Source organism: Eptatretus burgeri, chromosome 1 (genome assembly GCF_056783735.1).
Source record: "Eptatretus burgeri isolate ZD-2024b chromosome 1, Ebu_testis_v1, whole genome shotgun sequence".
Taxonomy (NCBI): Eukaryota; Metazoa; Chordata; class Myxini; order Myxiniformes; family Myxinidae; genus Eptatretus; species Eptatretus burgeri.
In genome coordinates, this window is record NC_140961.1 from 112,401,835 (window position 1) to 112,422,846 (window position 21,012).

At 41.5% G+C, this 21,012-nt stretch overlaps 1 protein-coding gene across 2 annotated transcripts in view; it reads left to right on the forward strand.

The window, feature by feature from the left end:
* Positions 1-21,012, forward strand: part of LOC147035196 (cAMP-dependent protein kinase inhibitor alpha-like) — a 79,111-nt gene that overhangs the window by 11,985 nt on the left and 46,114 nt on the right. The window contains exon 2 of one of the 2 annotated variants that reach the window (XM_085895196.1): positions 2,310-2,478. In XM_085895196.1, the coding sequence (XP_085751322.1) occupies positions 2,337-2,478 (142 nt within the window). In that variant the 5' untranslated portion in view covers positions 2,310-2,336. Of the gene's footprint in view, positions 1-2,309; positions 2,494-21,012 lie in introns of both variants that reach the window. The other variant, XM_085895189.1, reaches the window with a different exon arrangement.

The window sequence follows — 21,012 nt, forward strand, 5'->3', positions numbered from 1 at the left end:
CTATTTTTTCAAAGTCATTCGTGATTATATTTTCATCTAATGTACTTTTCACAAAGATACATAATCGTATCTGTCTGGATCCCACTCTTCATACTTATTTTCAAGCTTTATCCTTGAAGTCCTAGGACGAAGACATCCTTTTTATTATGATCCTATGGTATGGTCTTATGAGCCAGCCTTATTAAAAACACTTGTCACGATGATGATATATACTTACAGAAATTAATAGGCAAGTGGACCCTATGAGACATCATTTGTTTGGGTTAGCCTTTGTGCATCGTTATTTTAACCCCTGGCACACTTTGTCGTCGGAAACCCAGGTTGAATTATCACGTACAATTTGTTTGTCCATAGTCTACCCATGCCCTTGTAATTCATGTAAAAGTGCACTGATGTTTACTAATATCTGTGTTATCCATGTGATTTATGTACAAGATCCAGTTCGAGCATTAGATTAATGTAAATAAAGAAATTGGGACAACCCATCCAAGCTTCAAATGAACCCTCCTATACCACATCTGCATGTTTTTCACACAACACAAGCAACTTAATGCTTATTGACGCAAGACATTTCAGCTTTTCATTTTTAATTGTTTGTAAAAATTTATAAAAACGAGTTTTCACTTTGTCATTATGGGCTATTTGTGCAGATCGGTGACAAAAAAAAAATCAAACTTAATCCATTTTAAATTAAGGCTGTTATGCAACAAAATGTGAAAAAGTCAAGGGGTGTAAATACTTTCTGAAGGCACTGTAAAGCAACCGTGAAGAACTACACAAGGTAAGCCTGATGATGTTTCTTCAACTAATGCAGGGATGGTAAATGTCTATCGAATGCCGGGATGGTAAATGTCTATCTAATGCCGGGATTGGAAAGGGATGGTACACAAATTGATGAATCACCACCCCTTCGAAACACCAAGATGACAGTTTATAGCTGGGTTTGGATTTAAACCCAAGCTAGATGGATTTGAGGCTATTGTGCATAACTTTAGGCCATTCATGAAACCTATGATTGGTGGGGCAAAAGACAATGTGTCCATGTGGCAGATAGTACTTGTTGGTTCCAGATCATGCGATAAGAGTTGTAAAGGGATTGGATCTGGCGTCCTTACAAATCACAGTTAGGAGTGTATCATTAACCCATCTAAAATTTGTAAAGATTCAAAGTGACAAAGTGGATGGAACAGCAATGTGTTGCCCTGATGAGCCCCAATAAGGGAGAAACTAGTCGGTAGCTTCGCTTTTCATCTGCTTGATGACAGCATTTGACATTGGCATCTTTGCAATGCAAGAGGTCCTTCTGGGGCTGCCGTCATGACGGTGCCATCACGGCCGGAAAACTTAATTAATCATGTATACACAGGGTGAAACAGAAAGGAATAGATATTTTTTATTATCATGAAACTTTATGTTGAAATGTTATTTTTTGACATCAGAATGACATAAAACTGCCTTAATATTGTGTAAAAAAACCAAATGTGTTTACCTTTTAATCAGTTGAGCTTTCCATTATCTATGAAGATAGTGCTCATATTTTCTCTCTGCACTTGTATTGAATGTAATTTATTGAATTAACTCGCTCTGCCCATCCTGTGGATGAGTATAGAATGTGAACCTAAAGTGCAGGATAATCTTCACTGAAGCTAACTGATTGAAATTAATGCAGCCGTAATTTCAAGATCAAAATTGGTTTGCCACGTGCATGTGGCAAGAGCACTTTCACATCAATAACTATGTTATACTAAATACATAATAAATGCACTCACGTTGTAGTACATCCTTAATAGATATACTCACGTTGTCAAACGTAATTAATCGACGTAATAACATCGCACTACATATTGCATGTAAACCACGATTCCGTATGTAGACAGTAAGCATACTCACATTGTCGTACATATTTAGTAGATGTACTCACGTTGAAATGTGTACTTAATAGACATAATCTTATTGTAGCACGTAATAAATAGAAGTACTCACGTTGTATTCCATACTTCGTTGACATATTCATGTTGTAGTACGCAGTTAATAGACATACTTTTATATAAGTACTTTATGTATCTGGATTAAAGCTTTACCGCTGCTGATAGAACACATAGCTTTCGCTCTATACCATGGGCATACTATAGTTTTAAATATTCTCAAAATAATCCAACTACATTTTTATCAGTATCATTTCCTCCCCATAACCCAAATTGTCACAGATGAAAAAAAGTAAAGACAAACCTGAATCAATGTGTAGGTGCATATCAAAACTGCTTTGATGTCCTCCATCGACCCCCATATTCCATTACCTTTCTACACAGGTGTCCTGATGTGTGTCCAGTGCCGCCATGACGCACATGGAGCCAATAGTTTCTGACTTTGCTGCCTCAGGACGTAGTGGTAGACGTAATGCTTTGCCTGACATCCTGAGTTCTTCTGGCAAACATCCGGCTGAACTTCCATTGAAGTTATCTGACCTCTCTGTCGGGGGTGAGTTACAAACAGGTGAAACCTGCAAACACTATCAATGCTTTATCCTTGCTGATGAACTGTCACTCTTCACAGATAATCTTATTGGCCACCACAAAATGTTGTAATAAAAGAACAGTGATTGGAATAGGAATCTTTATGATCCAATGGGTCACATATCAGTCTGCTCTTTTGCACTGTTTATTTATTTATTTATTTATTTTTTTAATATTGAGCGATAATTTAACAGACAGCTCAGCTTGCTGCTGAGCTTTATTGTTCTGGATGTGATTGCTAATACAATCAATGGAATCAAACTAAAAATGGTCATTTAATGCAGTTTCAATAGTATGCACTACCTTATAAAGCACGGCACCAGCCGGAAGCGAAAAGTGCCTCAGTCATATTTGGAAAATGTCAAATTATTGTTGCTCTCCTGACATGATTGTTGATATTTGCAATGAAATTCCTCTTGACTAGTTGACCAGCCAACCACAAACAGGGCCATGTTTGCTTTGGTCCACCCCTTGCAAGACATCGATCAGCAATGGGAACTTGTCATGCATTCTCAAAAACTGAAGCAAAAAAACCCTTTCACTTTTACCAGACAGACTATTCCTTTGCAAGGAAAAGCTGTAATGTCTGGTTGCACTCATTTCTGGGCAGTAAGGATTCCGTTCCATGCTATATTTGGATCTATCGATTTGTCTACTGGAGAAACTTAAAGGTGAATGGGGAGTTGTGAAGCAGGAATTTGAAATCCTGCCAGGATACGAGTATGCATTGGCCAGCCAACTGTTGAAAAAAACACTACACGGCAAGGACAAAACATGCTGAGAACAATTAATGGCAGAGGTAACAGTGATGTGGAGGCCGGTGAATAAATGTTGTGATGCTCAGTTCAATTATTTTTTTTTTCTCTTGGTTGGAACTCAAACTACCATTATGTGTGGCTTGTTTTATTTACCACCAGACATGCCTACATGTCACTTCACTGACGGATTTAATCAAAAGACACCATGTTGTACTTCACAAACATATTGCATGGTCTGACATCTCTGTGATTCTCAATGATGATGGAGAATTAAGTGAAACATGGGGAAAAAGGATATTTAATAACACAGTTGTTGCTGCTGTCATGGTGGCTGTGGTGGTTGTTTGTGTGTTACTTCTGTGTAATTTTACATATTTTTATTGGTTTTAGAAGTATTACTTCTAGATAATTTTGTGTTCTCCTTTCGTGTCCTTCTAAATGGTTCCTGCTTTCATGGAATAATAAATATTACTGTTGGAACCGCTGCATGAAGGTCCCATTCCCACTTTTTCTTCTTCAATATTGAAAGACAGGCTTTTCAATGAGGAGCCTTTATGATTTAACGGACAGAAATGATTGTTATAAGTCAATCGATTATTAGTTTTCAATTTTTTTAGGACAGGAAGCATGACGTCCTAATGTATCTGGACACATGCTTGTCCAACTAAAAAAGCTTGTCTAAAAGTATCTGGACACATGCTTGTCCAACATCTCATTCCAAAATCATGTGCGTTAATATGGAGTTGGTCCCCTGCCTTTGCTGCTAAAACAACCTCCACTCTTCTGGGAAGGCTTTCCACTAGAAGTTGGAAAATTTCTGTGGGGATTTGCCTCCATTCAGCCACAAGAGCATTCCTGAGGTCAGGCACTGATGTTGGGCGATTAGGTCTGGCTCACAGTCAGCGTGCCAATTCATCCCGAAGGCGTTCGATGGGGTTGATGTCAAGGCGTTGTGCAGGCCAGTCAAGTTCTTACACACCAATTTCGACAAACCATTTCTGTATGGACCTCACTTTTGCACGGGGGCATTGTCATGCTTAAACAGGAAAGGGCCTTCCCCAAACTGTTGCCACAAAGTTGAAAGCACAGAATCGTCTGGAATGTCATTGTCTGCTGTAGCGTTAAGATTTCCCTTCAATGGAATTAAGAGGCCTAGCCTGAACCATGCAAAACAGCCCCAGACCATTATTCCTCCTCCACCAAACTTTACAGCTGGCACTATGCATTCGGGCAGGTAGCGTTCTCCTGGCATCAGCCAAACCCAGAATCGTCTGTCAGACTGAAAGATGGTGAAGCGTGATTCATCACTCCAGAGAACGCGTTTCCACTGCTCCAGAGTCCAATGGTGGTGAGCCTTACACCACTCCAGCCTACGCTTGGCATTGTGCATGGTGATCTTAGGAGAGAATGCGTTTCCACTGCTCCAGAGTCCAATGGCGGTGAGCCTTACACCACTCCAGCCTTCGCTTGGCATTGCGCATGGTTATCTTAGGTTTGTGTGTGGTTGCTCAGCCATGGAAACCCATTTCATGAAGCTCTCTACGAACAGTGTTTGTGCTGACGTTGCTTCCAGAGGCAGTTTGGAACTCGGTAGTGAGTGTTGCAACCAATGACAGACGATTTTTCCGCGCTACGTGCTTCAGCACTTGGCGGTCCCGTTCTATGAGCTTGTGCGGCTTACCATTCACGACGTAGCTATTGTTGCTCATAGATGTTTCCACTTCACAATAATAGCATTTTCAGTTGACCGGAGCTGCTCAAGCAGGGCAGAAATTTGATGAACTGACTTGTTGGAAAGGTGGCATCCTATGACATTTCAATGTTCAAAGTCACTGAGTCTTCAGTACGGCCCATACTAATGCCAATGCTTGTCTATGGAGATCGCATTGATGTGTGCTTTGAATGTGTACACCTGTCACCAATGAGTGTTGCTGAAATAGCCGAATCCACTAATTAGAAGGGATGTTCACATACTTTTGGCCATTTGGTGTATATGTGGAAAAAAAATATTATTAAAGGTTTTCTTTTTTGAAATTTTTTTTTTTTAACCCCTAAGTCTTCAACTTCAATTGGTTACAAAAAAAATGTAATATCATGGATATCACAAATGAATTTGCAAAGTAAATGCTTGACTTCTGCTTGGTGTAAATCATGACCACACCACAACTGACGTACTTATACTCAGTTAAAACAAGCTCATTTCTTGAGGATGTGTGGTGAAGTGCTTTGAATTGCACAGCGAGAGTTGTTTTGAATTGCACAGTGGGAATTATTTTGAATTACACAGTGGGAGTTGTTTTGGATTGCACAGCAGGAGTTGTTTTGAATTGCACAGTGGGAATTATTTTGAATTACACAGTGCGAGTTGTTTTGGATTGCACAGCAGTTGCTTTGAATTGCACAGTGAGAGTTGTTTTGAATTGCACAGTGAGAGTTGTTTTGAATTGCACAGTGGGAGTTGTTTTGGATTGCACAGCAGTTGTTTTGAATTGCACAGTGAGAGTTGTTTTGAATTGCACAGTGGGAGTTGTTTTGAATTGCCCAGCAGGAGTTGTTTTGAATTGCACAGCGAGAGTTGTTTTGAATTACATGGAGGTGCGATGTTTTTAATAACGTGGTGGTTTACGTGGTGGTAAGATGTTTTTCAGAATGGGGTGGTAAGGTGTTTTTCAGGATGGGGTGGTGAGGTATTTTTAATCATGCAGTGGTGAGGTGTTTTGAATTACGTGGTGGTGAGGTGTTTTTAACAACGTGGTGGTGAGGTGTTTTTAACAATGTGGCAGTAAGGTGGTTTTATACCATGGCGGTCTTTTGAGTCTTCGAGGTCTTTTTGAACCCCTAGGTCTTTTGAGTTTTCCGGGTCTTTAGGGTCCTCAGTAACTTTTGTGTCATCTGAGTCTTTTGGGTCCTTGGGGACTTTTGGGTCATCTGGATCTTTTGGGTCTTCAGAGTATTTTGAGTCCTTAAGGGTCTTGTGGGTCTTAAAGAGTCTTCAACGGTCACAAAGGGGTCTCAGAAGTCTGAAGTGTCAAAGGTACATTCCAATAGTACGTAATTAATAGACGTACATGCAGTCTGCAACCAATGTTCAAACAGTATGTAATTAATAGACATATAGTCACACGGCTTCACTGGGAAAGGAACATTCCAACTGTACGTATAAATAGACATACATGTGTGAAGTCAAGGTGCAACTGACGTTCAAACAGTACGAAATTAATAGACATATAGTAACACAGCTTCACCATGAAAGATCCATTCCAATAGTATGTAATTAATAGACCGTGCATTCCGCAACAGATGTTCAAACAGTACGTGATGAATAGGCATATTGTCTCACTGCTTCATGGACCCCTTCTCTACTTCACGGACCGCTTCATTGCTTCACGGAAAGATTCACGCCTTCACGGACGGATGAATGGCCGGATTAATGGACCATGTTTTTCACCTTTATTTCATGGAATACGATGGTACTCCATATAAAGGGATGATAACGGGGAAAAAATGTCCACCCATTCAAATGTGTACACAATGATATGCTTAGAAACCACTCTAGAGTAAAGTCTGGCATTCAAAAATCATACCTTTTATTCTCAAGAATTTTCTGAACTACCAAGATGAAAAAAAGATGCCAGAATACATCCCAGAAGTACCACAATGAGAGATTGCTAAACCGCCAATTCGTACTTCTTTTTTCCCCTCCAAAAACAATGTTAAACTTTAGCCAGATGTAATTCAATAACTGCTGGAGAAATGACGGTGATTCCAACGCAAGGAAGTTACTTTATCTCTGCACTAGTGCACACAACCCAAAATTTAAAAATATATTAAACATTAATCATTTTATTATGAAAATAAATCGAAAGTAAATGTGGACTTAACCAAACGAGGCCAGGATCGTGGGGGGAGGGGGGGTATGGACACTGGACAGAACCATTCCAAAAGCGATACATATCCAAACAATCACCCAAATCATCTGAAACAAGAACTAAAACAATTTAATAACACAGATGGATTTAAGCCATACCAAAATAATAATAAATAAAAGAACATGAAGCATTTTATTTTTTAAATGATAATCGCATCGACATTTCTGCATATGTGGTAATCCACATAGAGGACTGAACCAAAAGCGAGGAAAGGGGGGGGGGGGTAAAATGCACCACATGCTAAATTTAACAAGTAAAAAAGAAAAAAATGTCATAGCTTCTGTTGTTTTAGTAATTTTGCTGGATGGAGTTAAAAGGCCAGCCATATTTATGTACAACGAAAATGACTGCCAGTTTACTTGTCACCCATCTTTAATCATATTGCAAAATAAAGTGAGTTGCATGTGTATGACACCATGTACTATGTTTGTGCCGAGTTTGAACAAAATCGGACCATGCGTGTCTGAGAAATGGTTGGGAACACATTTAAGCAACAAAATGGCCACCAGTCGGACATTTTGGATTTGATCTGGAAAAAAAAGAAATGAAACGCATATGTTAGCCATCATTCTTTATCAGGGTGCCAAAATGGAACAACATCGATAAATGCATATCTGAGAAATGGTTGAGGACGTGTTCGACACCGGGGGTTTTTTTGACACTAAAATGGCCGCCAATCAGCCATCTTTGATCACACGGCGAAACAAAATGATGTGCACATGTACATTGTACACCATCATATGCTGTCTTTCTGCCAAGTATAAATAAAATCGGTCCATACATGTCCGAGATATGGTTACGGAGGCACGTACACGAAAATTGAGACAAAATCCATAAGCCCCCGTTTCTGACCAAGTCCAATGGGGGCTAATTACATAGATGACTTTATTGCATACCAAAATAACAAAATATATGATAGATTAAGCATTTTATTACTTAAAAAAATTCAGAAAGAAGAAAAAAAAAGTTTTTTTAATATAAAAACAGAGGGATGAAATCTCAAAAAAACAACCAAAGAAGGTAGGAATGACACCACTTTATGATGCCACAATATGACACCACAATCCTCATGGTTTGGCATCACGATATGTTTTGATGTTGTTCACGATATGTTTTGACGTTGTTCCATCACAATCTCACAACAAAAGTAAAATTAATTTTTGGTCATCTGGGTCTTTTTGGGTCTTCGTAATCTTTATTGGTTCTTCGGCATCCTTAGAGGTCTTATTTTAATTACACTGAACAACAAAAATTTTTTACTGGAGATGTGTAAAGTGATTTAGACTAATTTGGGTACGCTGATTTCAAAAATCATAACCGTTTTGCTGTATCACGTCAGGATTTTCAGGAACAGAAATATTCCCATTGCCTAGAAGTCAGGATTTCAATGAAATTTACAAAAATTCATTTATTCATTTATTTCATCATGAATGCTTCAAAATTATAGAAATTACAGAAAAACTCCACTAGAATGTAATTAAAAATGCTTTAGGCATTTGGCTTTGCGTTTGTGCTGCTCTGTGTCAGTTTCACGATGCAGGAACCAGCAGAAATCGCCCATCATGTTCGGGTTGTGCCGCCCTTGGTAACGCGTCTCCATGAGTGAAATCTCTTGGTGGAATCGCTCGCCGTGCTCGTCCGAGACTGCTCCCAAGTTGTCAGGGAAGAAGTTCAGGTGCTGGTGTAGGAAATGGATTTTCAGGGACATCCTGGAGCCAAGTTTCCTGAAGGACTCCAGCAGCTGCTGCACTATTTCTTCATAGTTGTCCGCGTGCTCGTTCCCCAAGAAGTTGTCCGTCACAGCTTTGAAGCTCATCCACGCTGCCAGCTCTTTGGGGTTTAGAGTTGTCGGAAAAGTTTCGTCCTTCATAATCTGTCGGATTTGCGGTCCAACAAAGACACCAGCCTTGATCTTGGCCTCCGACAAGGTGTTGCCAAACTTTTCCTTGAGGTATAAAAATCCACGCCCATTCAGATCCATTGCCCGTACAAAACTTTTCATCAAGCCGAGCTTTATGTGGAGTGGTGGAAGGAAAACCTTGGCTGGGTCGACAAGGGCGACATGCTTCACGTTGTGTCGACCAGGTACATGCTCTTTTCGCTCTTCCCAATCTTTCTTCGTCCAGTGATTCTTGTCGTCTCTGCTATCCCAGAGACAAAGGAAGCACATGTATTTCGTGTAGCCTGACTGCAGCCCTAACAACAGCGCCACCACTTTCAAGTCTCCGCAGATGTGCCAGTTGAAGTCATTGTACTTGATGGAATCAAGCAGCTGCCGCATAGTCTCATAGGTCTCTGTCATGCCGAACGCGTGAGCCAGTGGGACTGATGGTTTCTCGTTGCCATTGTGGAGCAAAACAGCCTTCAAGCTGTTCTTCCCCGAGTCGATGAAGAGGCGCCAGTCTGCAGGATCGTGATCACACCCAAGTTCTTTCAACAGACCGTTGATGTCACTGCAGAATGTCATCGTGTCTTCCATCTCAAAGAACTCAGCCATGTCTCTGTGACGTGCTCTGAACAAGGATATCTTGGTGTTAGGTTCAAGTAGATTCCACTGCTGCAGCCTTGATCCAAGCAGCTCTGCCTTCGCCTTTGACAGCGAGAGATCTCTTACAAGATCATTTAAGTCTCCCTGGTTCAGAAGGTGTGATTCTTGAGTGTCGGGTTCAAAAGGTTCATCATCACCATCCTCTTCACCACTGCTTACAGCTATGTTCGGATCAGCTGGAGGTGTTGGAACGGGGTTCTCGTCATCATGAGGCACAGGTTTACGAGCAGAGACGCAGTCAGCGTACTTGATGTGACCTTTATTCTTCTTGTTGAAGCCGGCGATGCTTGTGCAGCAGAAATAACAATCATCATGATGATTCTGCGGCTCACGCCATATCATGGGCACCGCAAATGGCATGCTCGCGCGCTTGCCCACCAACCACTGAGTCAAGGTTGTGTGACAGCTTGTGCAGCAGATGTGTGGTGCCCAGCTCTGTTCTTGGTCCCCCACCTTACACCCGAAGTAATGAAAGTAGGCGGCCTTCATTTTCACTGCTGTAGATATACTTCGCTGTTGATCTTTTTTGGTATACCGACCACAGACATATCAGAAGTTGTCAGGATGATTGGTACAGGAACGCCTACTCATCTTTATCTGAAAGAAAGAAATATAACACAAGTTAACAACAATTGTACGAAATAGACATGTTAAAGACATATGTAAATTTCATTGAAATCCTGACTTCTAGGCAATGGGAATATTTCTGTTCCTGAAAATCCTGACGTGATACAGCAAAACGGTTATGATTTTTGAAATCAGCGTACCCAAATTAGTCTTAATCACTTTACACATCTCCAGTAAAAAAAAATTTTTGAAATTTGTTGTTCAGTGTTATTAATATTTTTGGTGTACAATATCGAGACTTGTATGAGAGGAAACACAGAGAACGTACAACAAGGGGAGCAGGAGATAAGAGGGGTGGGAGAGGAAAGGACAACAGAACAGTGGGGAACAGATACATTAGGAAATCTGTGGAAGGGAGAGGGACGGGGTGGGGTACACAGGGTAAACAAGATGGACACCACAGGGACATTCAGGAAGGAAAGCAGGGAATTTGAAGGAAGTGGGTTTGGGGTGGATTAATGGGGGTAGAAAAGATCATGGTTTTGGATGTGGTAAGAAAAGAGATAGTGGTGAACAGCTGTTTTGAAGACCTGGAGGGAAGAGTGAGATTGAAGAGTGTGTGAAGTTTATTCCAAAGGCAGACAAAAGAGGAATGAAGAAGTGAAGGTGAGCAGTGATTCTTGATTTTGGTGGTTTTACCAGAAGGGGGTTGCTGAAGGAACTTGTGCACCCTGAGGAAATATGGGGGATAGGAGGGGGGGACATATCGCAGAGAGAGAAGGGGGGGAGCGAGACCGGAGAGGAGACGATATAAGACAGAAAGACCACCGACCTACCTGCGGTGAGAGAGTGAGAGACCCAATGACTCAGCTTCATCGTGGGAGACACCAATGATCCTGAAAGCCTTGGTTTCCACAGCGTGAAGCCAAGAAAGGTGAGAGGTGGGAACACCAGCCCAAAGGAGAGAGCAGTGCTCCATCAGGCTGCAGATGAAAGCCTCGTATGTGGTCAGGAGCTCAGGTGTACCAAGGAAGGACTTTGCACGACGGAGGATGCCCCAGTCGGTGACGAGCTTTGGAGGCCGGCTTGGAAATGTTGCTTTCCCAGAAAAGATCATGGCAGATAGTGATGCCCAGAAGCTTGAATGAAAGGACTTCTTCAAGAGGATTGTTGGGGTAGTAGATGGGGGGGGGGGGAATTCCAGGCGGTCCTTTCAGAGAGGTATCGTGAGTGTGAAATTTGTCAGGATTGAAAGACATATTCCAAGTGTTTGACCAGCTTGTGATTTTATCCATGTCTGCAGAAAGTGAAAAGGCTGCTACTTACCGATATGAGGGATGAGAGATGGTATGGCAGAGGGTGGAGTCATCAAAAGATAAAGAGGATTTTCCAGGGAATCTGAGAGATCATTGATGAAAACCAGAAAAGGCACAGGACCAAGAACACTGCCTTGAGGAACTCCAGCCTGGACGGGAAGAGGAGATGAGAGAATTCCATTAAGAGCCACGTGTTGACTGCGAAAGGAGAGAAAGTCCACAAGCCATGAGTGGATATTACCTTGGATACCATAAGAAGAGAGTTTGTTGAGCAGTACGGGATGCCAGACTATATCAAAAGCTCACGATATGTCTAGGGAGATGGCTCTACTCTCATGTATGGCACTGACGACCTCCATCCATTATTGGGAAAGCAGAAGTAGCATGTGCAGGGTTGAACGACCTGGTCTAAATACAAATTGATGGTGAGAAATCAAGCCTTTGGAGAAGAACGATTTTATGTCAGAAGCGATGATGGATTCCAAGACCTCACTGATGATTGGGAGCAGGCTGATTGGTCTGTAGTTGCAGGGATGAGTTTCTGCAATTTTTTATGCAGAGCGGTAATGTTTGCTGATTTGCAAGCAGATGGCAGATCACCTTGAGCAAATGAGAGGGTGAATAGAACAGAGAGAGGGTGAGCAAGAGCAGCAGAGCAGGTTTTTAGAATACGAAGACCGGTTGCAGAATCTGAGTCGGGGTTTGACAGCAAGCTCTCCACCTTGTCAGAAGAAAAGGACACAGAGTCCAGGAACAGTCGAGAGTGACTGGGTAATGTGGGTACAGAAAGTGACGGGTTTTGAACACAATATTTAGAAGCAAACACAGAGTTTAGGCATTCAGCCTTTTCACGTGCAGTGTCAGCTGTGTAGCCATTTGAGGTAAGGGAGGGATGGAGGTTGGAACATACACTAGAAACAGACTCAATGAGTCGCCACCAGGATTTAAAGGTTGCAGACAGGTTTGAGAGTTCAGACTTGAGATGAGAAAGATGTTGTTTCCTGACTCTCCTGAGGGTACACACACACACACACACACACACACACACACACACACACACACACACACACACACACACACACACACACACACACACACACACACACACACACACACACACACTTGTTGCAAGCTTTGTGGTAGTAACTGAGATTGCCTTCACAAGGATTTACCTTCCATGAGGTGAAGGAAAGTTGTTTCAGGACAACTGCCTCATCACAATCTTCAGTGTACCATGGGTGGGAGGAAGGGTAGGACAAATTAAGACAAGATTAGATAAATCTGTGCATGAGAGAGAGCAAGTATCTTTGAAAGAATTCCCAGTATGAGTTGATGTCAGAGAAAGTAGAAATGGGAGACCTGTCTAGAAGTTTAATGGCTGCTTGAAGACCCTGCCAGTCAGCCTGGGTGAAGTGCTAGACTCGTCGGCGCTGATGTGGTTCTCTAATGACAGCCAGAGAGATGACCGCTTTAACAAGCATGTGGTCAGATGAACTGATTGGAGCAGAAAAACCACAGCAGGCATTTTCTGGGAAATTGGTCAAAATCAAATCCAGAAGAGATGGAGTACCATTGGTTGATATCTGGGTCAGGAAGTTGACAGATTGAGTCAATTCCAATGAGTCGCAGAAGTCCTTCGCTGAAGTGCCATGGCAGGTGAGAGGGGTACTCAGCCAACTGGCATGATGGCAATTGAAGTCTACACATATGAGGAAGAGAGAGAGAGTTTGGATGAGTGGATAGAAGTTGGTCCATGTTTTGGTCGAGTGAGAAATGGAGTCATCACTGTTTGTTGGATGGTACAACACACAGACAACCAAGAGCTGGGAGCGGAGGGGAAGCCATAGCCAGAGATATTCCTGGGGGTGTGGAGGAGTGAGGGAAGTGCATGGAGAGTGAGGAATAGAGTTTTTGATGACAAGAGTAACTCCGCCACTAGGACGAGGCTCAGGTCTATCATACCGGAGGAGGGAGTAACCAGGGAGAGATACTAAGGAGTCAGAGACTTATTGAAGGAGGAAAGTTTCTGTTAAGCAGATTATGTCTGTTTTTTCAGTGGCAACCTGTATGGAGAGATCAGTCAGGTGAGAGTGAAGGCCCCGGGGTCGACACTGTTAAGGAAGAAGGAGGGAGGAGGCTTTGGGTGCAGGGGAGGGGAGGGAGGGGGAAGGTAGTGTGAGGGAGGAGAGATAGAGATTGTGAGAGTTGTTGACAGTTCATGATAGATTGCAGAATTGCTAGGGGAGAGGATCGGATGAGGATGAGGACAAAGGGTTAGGTGGTGAAGGGATGAGTAGCAGTGGGGAGTAATAAGAGAGGGGGCAAAGAGAAGTGGGAGATTGGACGAGGTGGAGGAATGAGCTGGAAGAGAGAATTTGGGGGAAAGAGGCAGCTTTATATATGTGAAGGGGGGCAGCTTTGAGAAGGAGGAGTGAGCGGTGAGATTTGAAAGGGAGGGGTGAGGGGGGAGAATTGAGCAAGAGGAGTGAGGGGGAAGAATTGAGGTAGAAAGGTGTGGGGGGAGCTTTTGAGAAAAGTGAGGAGAAGCTTTGAGGTGGGAAGAGAGAGAAGCTTGGTTTGAAGAGGAAGGAAGTGGTTGATTTGTGAGGGAGGGGTGAGAGGATAGCTTTGGTGGAGAGGGAAGACAATGAGAGCAGGCACAGCCATGGTGAGGAGGGAGAAGGGAGAGGTGGGGAGAGAGGAAGGATGAAACTGGGTGGAGGAATTGTGGAGATGGGAGCGTGTGGGAGGGAGGAACAAAAATTGAGGGGGTGGGAAGAGGGGAGGCAGCTTTGAGAAGAGGGAGTGGGGAGGAAGATTTGAAGGGGAGGGGTGAGGGGAGAGATTTGAATGGGGGTGAGGGGGACATTTGTTGGAGCAAGGTGAGAGGGGAAAATTGAAGGAGAAGGGTGAGGGGGAGAATTGAGGGAGAAAGGTGTCGGGGGAGAATTGATGGAGAAGGTGTGGGGGAGCTTTTCAGAAGGGTGAGGAAGAATCTTGTGTGTGTGTGTGTGTGTGTGTGTGTGTGTGTGTGTGTGTGTGTGTGTGTGTGTGTGTGTGTGTGTGTGTGTGTGTGTGTGTGTGTGTGTGTGTGTGTGTGTGTGTGTGTGTGTGTGTGTGTGTGTGTGTGTGTGTGTGTGTGTGTGTGTGTGTGTGTGGGGGGGTGGGAAGAGTGTGAAGTTTGCTTTGAAGAGAGTTGAGGCAGTTGAATTGAGAGGGAGGGGTGAGAGGGAAACTTTGAGAGGTAGGGGAGATGATGAGAGCAGGTATGGTCATGGATGAGGAGGGAGAAGGGAGGGGTAAGGGAGAGGGAGAGGATGAGACTGGATAGTGGTATGGTAGATGTGGGAGTGGGTGGGGGAGGAACAAATTTGAGGGGATGGGAAGATGGGGGATGTGATGATCGGAAAGAGGGAGAATATGATTGAGCTATTGAGCAGTGTGCTGAATGAGGTGTGAGACACTTGAAAACCATAGAGTTTGGGACATCAGACGGGGAACTGTTAGTAAGGCAGAGGACAGTGGAGAGATGCTGAGATGGGGGACAAGATGGGGGACAAGATGGGAGGGGTAAGGAGAGGGTATAACAGGGAAGGAGTTAGGAGGAGGTAGATTTAACGAGGTGGGATGAATTTGCACTAAAGTTGGAAAAAAAAAACGATTAATAATGGAAGACAAACAAGTATAGCAAAGTCGGATTTTTAAAATTTGTAGGTCAGAGATTCGTTTCAATACATTGGAAGATGGATGGAATGCAGAAGAATTGACAGAGTGGAGAAAGGAAGCGTTGCGACAGATGGAATTTTTCGACACAAGAAAGGTAGGATTGAACACAAGATTTTGAAGAAGAGAAGGAAAAGTTTTAAGAAAAAGTTGTGAAGGTGTGTAGTGAAAACCTTCATGATCAGTGTGGGTTTGGCATGGAAGAGAAAAGAGAAGGAAGAGTTGGTACAGGAAGTCACCTGGTTATGTGGGGTATAAGGTAAGAAAGGAAAAGGTATTTTTTATATTTTAAGACATGAAACAGAGGGTATAGTTGGGATGGAAAGGAGGAGGGTAGAGGGAAAAGTGAAGAAAACGAAAACTCATGGTAATAAGAAAATAGGAATAAACACAATAGTGCACATCGACGGGATGACGGGTAGGCCTCAGGGAAACTTGATATGACACGACTGATGAAAACTCACCAAATAGCACAAGTTTTGAAACAAAACCGAACTAGAAACACACAGTAAAAACGGAGGCAACAAATTAAATAGTCAAAATGCGACAAACAACGACTGGAAACTTATCTTTGAGAAAGTCGGCAGAGATCCCTCGAGAGAACCAACCATTGCCTCAAAAACCAGAAATGGAAGTGATTTAATGTAAAGTAAATTGTCAAATAAAGAACACATATGATCACTCATTCATCATTTATTTGATTTGAAAAGTATCTTGCAGAATGCAAGTAGAAAGCACGTAATTAAACATGCAAAATAAGATTTATATATTTTTTGAAGTCGTTTGTGAAAGAGCTTTATATATTTGATGAAGTGACTTGTGCTTGCATTGTGCAAGCAGCTCAATAAATCAAGTAAACCAAGAATGAGTGATCAGCGTGAGCTCTTTATTTAATAGTTTACATGCACAGTAATTTTTAATGTAGAAAGTACATTAATTTATAAAAGTTATAAAATAAAACTATTGTTTACATTATAAAAAGTTGCAAGGAAATGCTAAAAAATGGATTTATCATCACAAGTCAAAGACAAATGTTATTCGGTGGAACTGGAACATATAAAACAAAGTCAAAACAAATGATGATTGTCCTATTCTTGTAACTGCTCCCATGTTGCATGCAGGTCGTTAACATAGTCAATTTGGGTGATCATCATGTTTTGTTAGCATGTATCCATTTTGATGCATTGATTGACTTTAGATTAGTAATGATTGTGTCATCGGCTGCTATAGAGATCGCGATTCCATGTCTGGTCTGAGTTCAATTCCAGATACACCAATAAATGCAGTATAGTATAGTAGAATCCATTTTGTATGCTGTTTTAAACATAATAAAGAAGGCATGTCTTACTGGGTAGACAAAACATTGCTGCAAAGGAAAAATTACCTTTCCAAAAAAACCTAAATTTCATCTTTCTGGGCCTCTTCCCCTGACTATTCCAAGGATGTGGGTCAAGCTTCACCCCCTAATCCCACTCCCCTTCCCCCTGTCTTTCCTCAGCTGCACCCTGGACAGTGTATGTCACCACCAGAGTGACACAAAAATGCAGGGGAAAATAAAATTATAACTTTTGATTTTTGTTGGAGAATTAATTTTGGCCTTCTCATCTGTATTTAGAGGATTTTATAACATATGGCCTTGTTGTATACAGTCAACTTACTGGGACAAAGCACTCTTTCTTTATGTCTGTATTTTCCAGGATTGTAGATCGTGAATACAAGGAGAATATGCATTGTTTAAAACATGTTTTAAAACTTTGTTATAGCCAGGGTGCATGATACATAGGCCAACTGTGTATGTAAACATGCAATACTTAAAAAAAAAAATGCACCATAACACTTACCATTGTAAACCGTCTGTAAAAGATAAATCTGTACAACTCCCTAACACTCACTCACTGTACATCCATGGACAGTTGGACAGCTCTCGAATCAAACAACTCCCTTTGAGAGCCATCGTGCCGATGCAAGATCACGTGACGTGCCATTGTTTTTGGTTATATGAACGTCTGTGAGCATGAGCGAATCTGCACCAGCCAACTTTTGTTTATGGATTTGTTTTTCATTTTTGGACATTCATGGACAGTTTTGTGATTTTTATGCCTCCGCTAATGAAGTCACTGGTGGCATGATGTTTTTGGGTTGTAAGTCCATCCGTACATACATTGACACAAATTTTTCAACAGAGGTGTGACTACTCATGTGGAATGTTCTCATGATAATGATGATGTCATAGATCACGTGGCGTGACAGCCACATTGGAAAAAAGGAAAAACTTTGGACTTCTATAGCTCCAAAACCGCTCCATGGAAAAAATTGAAACATGGCACATGTGACGTACTCCCCATGGGAAATAAGTGATTTTTTTGATAATGTCATCGGTGGCTTCATTATGATGTCATAATTGTAAACGTCGAATGCTTTATCCTATCAGTATGAAAATTTTTGAGGGTTATCTTAGGCTAAATTGTATGGTGGGAAATTTGATGTCATCAGTCACATGGTTCGGCAGCCATATTGTTTGTAACATAAAAACCTTCAAAAGTCTTCTCCAATTGAGAGATTGAACAGATTGAGACAAAACTTTACAGGTATGATTGCCTATTCATGAGGAACAAAAGGTTCTCTGTCTATGATTGGCTGCTATGATTTTTTGAAGAATAAACCTTTCAAAATCTTCTCCAGAACGGCGAGACAGATCGAGGGGAATCTTCACCAACATGTTCCCAAAGCCTTGGCAATACCAGGGCATTCACGAATAATTAATAGGTCACATGGTCTGGCATCCATATGGAATTGAACAAAAATCCTAAAAAATATATTTCCCTTGAAGCACTTCATCAATCGACGTGAAATGTCACAGTTATAATCTAGTAGTCATGGTGAATATATGTTTTGAATTTAAAGCTGATTGGATGCATGGTCTGGCAGTCAGAATTATTCAATATTTTGAATCCTGAATTCAGGGATTTAAATCATACTTTGTACAATTATGTATAATGAAGTAATAATGTGAGCAGAGGCATATCTGGCGACATCACATCGTCAAAGAGTGCCCTTCTCATTTTTTCTGGAATCCTGATTTCAAATTGAATCAGTATGAAATATTTCAGCTTTCTACTCCACCGAGAAAGTACCAAACATTTATATCAGTGAGTGAGTCAGTGGTTAGAAAGAGCTTTATATATTCGATATTATAAACATATATTCGACCCCTATGGACTGTTATTGCCATAGAGAGACATTGAGGATGAGCTCTCAAGGTGTGTAAAATTCTTCAATGGCCCACATCTCAAACACTGGCCTTCTTGTGGTGGAGTTGGTCTCATTAACTGGTTTAGAGGTGAAAGACAAATCACTGGCACCTTAAACCCAGTTGATTTGGGCGAATGTGGCTCACTACCCTTGGTAAGCAGCTCATCTATGAGAAAGAAACTCTAAATTCAAATCCACCACTGCCTTGTAGTTCACATTTTGAAACCAAAGGTTAATGGTTTATTGGGGTAAAGGTAGGAATCCTTCTTCAAGTAGGTGGGCTTTGAATTTGTGAACCCATGGGTGAAGGAGTACTACCCCAATTATGGGCAAAGTGTACTAGCCCATGTCAGCCTCTTGATCAGGCTTGCATGAAATATTGGGAGCAGGTGGTGGATGGCAATGCAGGCCGCTGACACATATTGCCGCTAATGTCTGTATGGCTTTGATGCGAGGCAGAGGATTCAGTTACGGAGAACAATGACTAGGATCACTCGTCTAGTGTAGAACACTGCCCAGAAGAAGGCAATGCCAAACTACAAGCCAAGAAAACAATTATCAGAAACCTAAGAGATAAGGCTATGGTTCTGAGATGATAAATCCTCCCCTCCCCTCCCCTCACACCCACCACCCCAGGCTTGAAAGCAGCCAAATAGCAACTGGGGAATTGCAAAGTGTTTTGATGATTATAACTGGCCGTTATGATGGGACTGGAACAAACCAGCAAGGAAATCCAGTCTGTGAGGTCACCAGAAATGAAAGTTGAACTCATAGCTTCTCAAATGTTCACATAATTGGGCATGGAATGTAAGGTAAATTAATCAGTGAAAGTTTGATGCAAAAAGAGCGAGAATTGCTTTGCAATACATGTCCCCTACCGATGTGATATTTTTAAAGTCCAATTCTGTGAAAAGTTGGCAAACACCCTGAAACTCGAACTTTTCTGTAACTTATCATAATAAAGCCATGTATCAAGTGTCAGTTGAATAGGTTAAAGGGTATGGGAAAAAAAGTCTGAAAAAACACAGGTGGGATGGATAGACGGATGGACAGACAGAGAGCAAACCTACATTCCCCTCCACTGACACTGGTAGGGGACTAATAAGGCAAAATATGTCTGTCAGAAGAAGCAATATTGCAGACATAAGAAGAGAGATGAAAACCAAAGGCAAATCAAGAGAGGACATTAATCGCCTAAATGCCGACTTTCAACGACAATCTAGGAAAGATAAATAAATATTTCAAAGAATCATGCATAGAGATAGAAAGTGACAACAGAGCAAGAAAAACAAGAGATATTTTCATGATGATCAGCGAGATCACAGGAAAGTTTAGGTTGAGGATTCGGGTCCTTAAGGGTAGAACAGGAAAAGATCAGACAGAAGAAACACAGGTGAAAAAAAGATGGAAAGACTGCATCAAAAGCCTATACAAATGAGACAGCAATATGATGGCAACATTCAAAGATAGAGAATATGAGCAAGAAACAATGGTGATATAATTTGAGTTACATAGAGCTCTGAAAGAGCTGGTAAATGAAAAAGCACCAGGTTCCGATGAGATTCCAATAATAACTCTTTGAGGTAGTAGGGGAAGAGTCAATAAAATTTTAACAGCTATCTTTACAGAGATCTGGAGCAGGATTGTATGGCCGAAAAGTTGGTAGCAATTGGTCAACATACCATTGTCAAAGAAAGGGGATGCAAGAGAATGCTTAAATAAGCGAAGCATTGCCTTGATTTCACATGCGAGCAAGATATTACAAAAGATCATTCAACACAGAAGAGAAAACTTCATCAAGCGAGAAATACCCATTGAGAAAGCAGGTTTCAGAAGAGAACGAGGTACTCCAGTTCAAATCACAAATCTGAGGTAGATCATGAAAAAAGCAAGAAAATATCAAAGGAAAGTGCATCTCTGACATAGATTATAGCAAAGCCTTTGATTGTGTTGATCATTAATTGATGTGGATTATAGAGAGAAATTGGGATGTTGAAGCACCTGATATGTCTAATAAGAAGGCTGTACACTACACCAGAATCTATAATTGCAAATTAGTATGGAGAGACAGAATGGTGTGGAATTGTAAAAGGAGTTAGACAGGAATGCATTCTCTCCCCTTACTTGTTCATTCTGTATCGTGAATACATCATGAGGAAATCAAACTTGGATGACATTGAGGCTGGAGTTATGATTGGAGGAAGATGTTTCAACAATCTAAGATATGCTGACGATGCCACTCTGTTGTCAGAAAGTAAAGAGAACTTGTTGAAACTGCTGCCGACAGTGAAGAAGGAAAGTGAGAAAGCTGGTCTTTATTTAAACCTCAAAAAAAATCAAAATCTTATCAACTGAGAAAATCGACATGTTCAGATTTGGAAATCGACAAAATTGACATGTGGAAAT